At 34.6% G+C, this 3870-nt stretch overlaps 1 protein-coding gene across 1 annotated transcript in view; it reads left to right on the forward strand.

Moving 5' to 3' along the window:
- Positions 1 to 3681, forward strand: part of LOC125502586 (oxygen-dependent choline dehydrogenase-like) — a 4737-nt gene extending 1056 nt beyond the window's left edge. Inside the window, exons 2-4 of the mRNA XM_048661202.1 lie at positions 2666 to 2881; positions 3001 to 3218; positions 3283 to 3681. Of these exons, the coding sequence (XP_048517159.1) occupies positions 2666 to 2881; positions 3001 to 3218; positions 3283 to 3681 (833 nt within the window). The remainder of the gene's footprint in view (positions 1 to 2665; positions 2882 to 3000; positions 3219 to 3282) is intronic.
- Positions 3682 to 3870: the final 189 nt, after the last annotated feature.

Raw genomic sequence — 3870 nt, forward strand, 5'->3', positions numbered from 1 at the left:
TTTGTGGAAGAAATAGAGGCGTTTATTAATGCCTCTGATTCATATGTATTGCCTACAAACAAAGATTCGTACTTTTCTGATGAAAATGATACGGTCTCACCCACAGGTAAGCTTTATGACATTAATAATATATTTGTGAAAATGTATTTAAACTTGTAAGATTTTGAAACAAAGTATATATACGTATTCAGATGATCTTGTTCCAGCATATAAAAATTGAATTTTGCAGTTTGTCGTAAATCAAAAGTAGTTGGGTAAAGGTCATCCAAAAGGGTCGATTGAGCCAAAAAACCCTATTTTTTCCATTTCCTATAAATTTAATTACTGTTATTTATTTTGTAATAGTTTATATAGTCTTGTTTGGTGCTTTTCTTCATTACCAGATGTTATTATAATTTTCACTTTATTATTCAATTTTCTGTCCTGACGATTTCGTTCTGCAATATCTCTATCAGCTGCTAGCCCCTTTTCTTCTCATACCCGGCCCTTGGTTTCAATAGAACCTGCATTGAAGCTTTTCCTGTGCTATCCTTTCTGTGTAATAATAGTGTATTAAGCCCAAAACTTTATAAAAATGTGTAAGTTTAATAAAAAATTTACATTGGCCTTGTTTTATAGGGTCGCTTTCAGTTTACACGCTCGTGACCAACGGCTATCAAAAAGTACGTGATAATTCACAGCTAAACCTTTAGCTGTTGAAACGTACGGTCGATTATTCTTAAAAATGTGTTTATAAACCCACACTTTGATTTGATAAGCGAGAAAAATTCACAATCGCTTCCAAGAAATCTTTAATCTTGCAAAAAACTCTCCTCAACATTCCCGTTCTATGTTGGTTTCTTTTCTAATTCTCAAAAGAGCTGGCCTAAGCGAAATACAAGTATACATAAAAAAAAACAGACAAGAATTCTGACATCTTCCTCAAGGAACAAACATTTTGTGGGCATATTTCTTAGTTCCGTTTACAGCTATTGTATTATATATAGTTTGATAACAAGATAATTGCTTATAAGCCTGTGTAATAGGCATGATTGTTTGACTAAAATTGGTATATACATTCATCACTTGAAATTACTAGTTTACAATCGAGTCGTTTTCTTATGGTGCGTCTAGACCGAACGAACCAAGCACGAGTCGATCCTGAGCCGCATCAAAATTCCGTTGATATATTTTTTTGAGGCAGACATCAAATCGATCGTTTGTCGGTGTTTTGACGAAATTTCAAAGGAATTTTGCCGCGGCTTAAGCTCGGCTCGTTATCCTGGACGCGGCGTTAAATTATTCATGATTTATTCGTTTGAATCTTGTATTTTATGAAAATGTCATAAAATTAACGGACGTTAAGTACTTATATTTCAATATTTGTTAAAGTTTCGAGCATAGCAATGAAAATTGGATTTTGATTTTCTTCCATTGTGTTTCTTTCTCAACTGCCGCATCAATAAAAATTCTATAGGGCAAGGTCAGTTATCTTACATGGCGATTTTTTAATTTGCAAAATGTTCCATGCAGTTGAAAAGTGCCGGTTCTATAAATGACGATTCTTAGAAAATTAGTTTGATCCCAGGCTTCAAAAATTGGTTTTTCAAAAACTAAATACGCATGTAAAGTGTCTCCAAAGATGAAAGATTATGTATATGCAAAGAATTTTACTAATACGATGACAATATTTTCTTCTTTTGAGGTCATCTGTTTTTCCTGCCAAGAGTTAAACCAAAAACCGTCAACTACAGAAGAGGCTTAGAAATGCCATCTACTTCTACAATATTAAAATTATCAGTTTAAAACTTAAAAAACAATTTACGAATATGTACATTCCCACTTAAAATTTCCTTAATTTTTTTTATTTTTAGAATCAGTATAATTTTTTTATATTTTCTGCTACTTCTGAATTGTTCACTCCTCAAATTAAATATTTACGATACATTTTTGGACTTAGTTCTGCTACCGAATCTCATTTCAAAATCGTATAACAAATGGCTTCAGTGCCTTTAATGTTTGGGAACTTTTTTAGGTAATAAGCAAAAACTCATTTTTTCTTGTTTTCGATAGAATCTAATTAAAAAAAAAACGTGGTTTTATTGAAAAGGAGTGCTGATTTCCTTTCATTCGGTCATATTATTATCGAAAAAAAGCTAATTATTAGCGCGCTAACGCGAACACTAATACCCACCTATCCAAGTCTATCTTATTATTTTACTTTAAAACGTATTATAAATTGTAGTTCATTTTTTATTATCGTTTAAGCATATTGGCATAGAAAACTAAGTAACCAAGCCCTATCAAATATTTGTTACAGATAAAATTAAATTACCTATTATCTCGCATGATGTGACAAAATTATTTCAATTACTCAAAAACTACCTACTTAAAAAATTACAACAAAGCTAGCTGACTCAAGTACATATTTTACATACTTAATGAATTTAAGTGTACTTACTACTAAGTAACAATACAGTTTACTTTTTGTCGTCCGGAATATTACAGATATAATACACAGGGGCGGATTAAAGCTTTACAAGGCCTGAGAATGAAATAAATATGGGGCCTAATGGCAGTGAAATGTGAACGGATTTTAAATATTCCTGCCCCTGCTAGGCCTTCGGTTAATCCGCCACTGATATTACAGGGCGAGAGTAAAATAATTGTTGCTTAAATTTTTCAGATTATGGTACATACGACTTCATAATTGTCGGGGGTGGAGCGGGTGGAGGAGTACTGGCTAATCGTCTTACCGAAATAGAAAATTTCACAGTTCTTGTGGTTGAAGCTGGCAAAGTAGATCCGCCAATATCTAGAATAACTGGCCTAGCCGCCTATTTAAGGAATTCTGACTGGAACTGGGGATATTGGAGCACGGTCCAAACCAAAGGGTGCTTAGGTAACTATTTTTAAATTCAAGAAGTTCAATTCAATGTAGATATCAAAGTAAACGAATTGTTCTTTAAAATGCATCGTCTCCTGACCAAAAGTGCAAATTCACCGCTGGAAAGGGTTTAGGAGGCGGCAGCAGCATAAACTGGGCTATACACGTAAGAGGTAACGCAGCTGACCTTGATAAGTGGGAAGATCTCGGAAACAGTGGCTGGTCTTATAGTGACTGTCTACCATATTTCAAAAAATCTCAATTTGGCAATTCTTCCGTTGATATTGACACGGATTATCAAGGAACCGACGGTCCACAGTCTATTACTGTGGCTGAAGATACACCGACATTGGTAACAACATTTTACTATGTTGTTGGAAAATTAATAACATCTTGATTATTTTGCTTAATTTCAGACGCAAGAGATAATAAACGCCTTTACAGAACTTGGCAAAACCGAAGGCGATTATAACGGAGCAGATCAATACAATGTTGGACGCATTCAATATTTCCAGAAGTACAATGTTCGGTCAACAACGGCCAATGCTTATGTGCGTCCAGTTCTAAACAGGACTAATTTGGAGTTAATTTTCGACGCTTTGGTCACTAAGATAGATATTTCCAATAATACTGCGACGGGAATCCAATTTTGGCAAAATGGAACTCTTTATTCGGCTACAGCAAGCAAAGAAGTCATTCTGTCGGCAGGCGCTATTGGTTCCCCACAACTTTTACTGCTCTCCGTGATTGGCCCACAAGAGGAATGGAACATAACATCACCACTTTGGTGGATTTACCAGTGGGTAAAAATCTGATTGATCATATTAATTACGGAGGCGTATTTTTCAGGTAAGTTGAAATGAAACTTTATTATTCATACATGTACAACTTATTAATTATACAGGGTTATTCACGCTATACGGCACGGACGTTTGCGGCTAGCCCGTTTGTTTCTTGCAAAGTATTATTTGATGAATCCACAGACGCCTATCGGGTGCACATTT

This window comes from Dendroctonus ponderosae, unplaced genomic scaffold, assembly GCF_020466585.1.
Source record: "Dendroctonus ponderosae isolate FM_Combo_2020 unplaced genomic scaffold, Dpon_F_20191213v2 Dpon_F_20191213_1, whole genome shotgun sequence".
Lineage (NCBI taxonomy): Eukaryota > Metazoa > Arthropoda > Insecta > Coleoptera > Curculionidae > Dendroctonus > Dendroctonus ponderosae.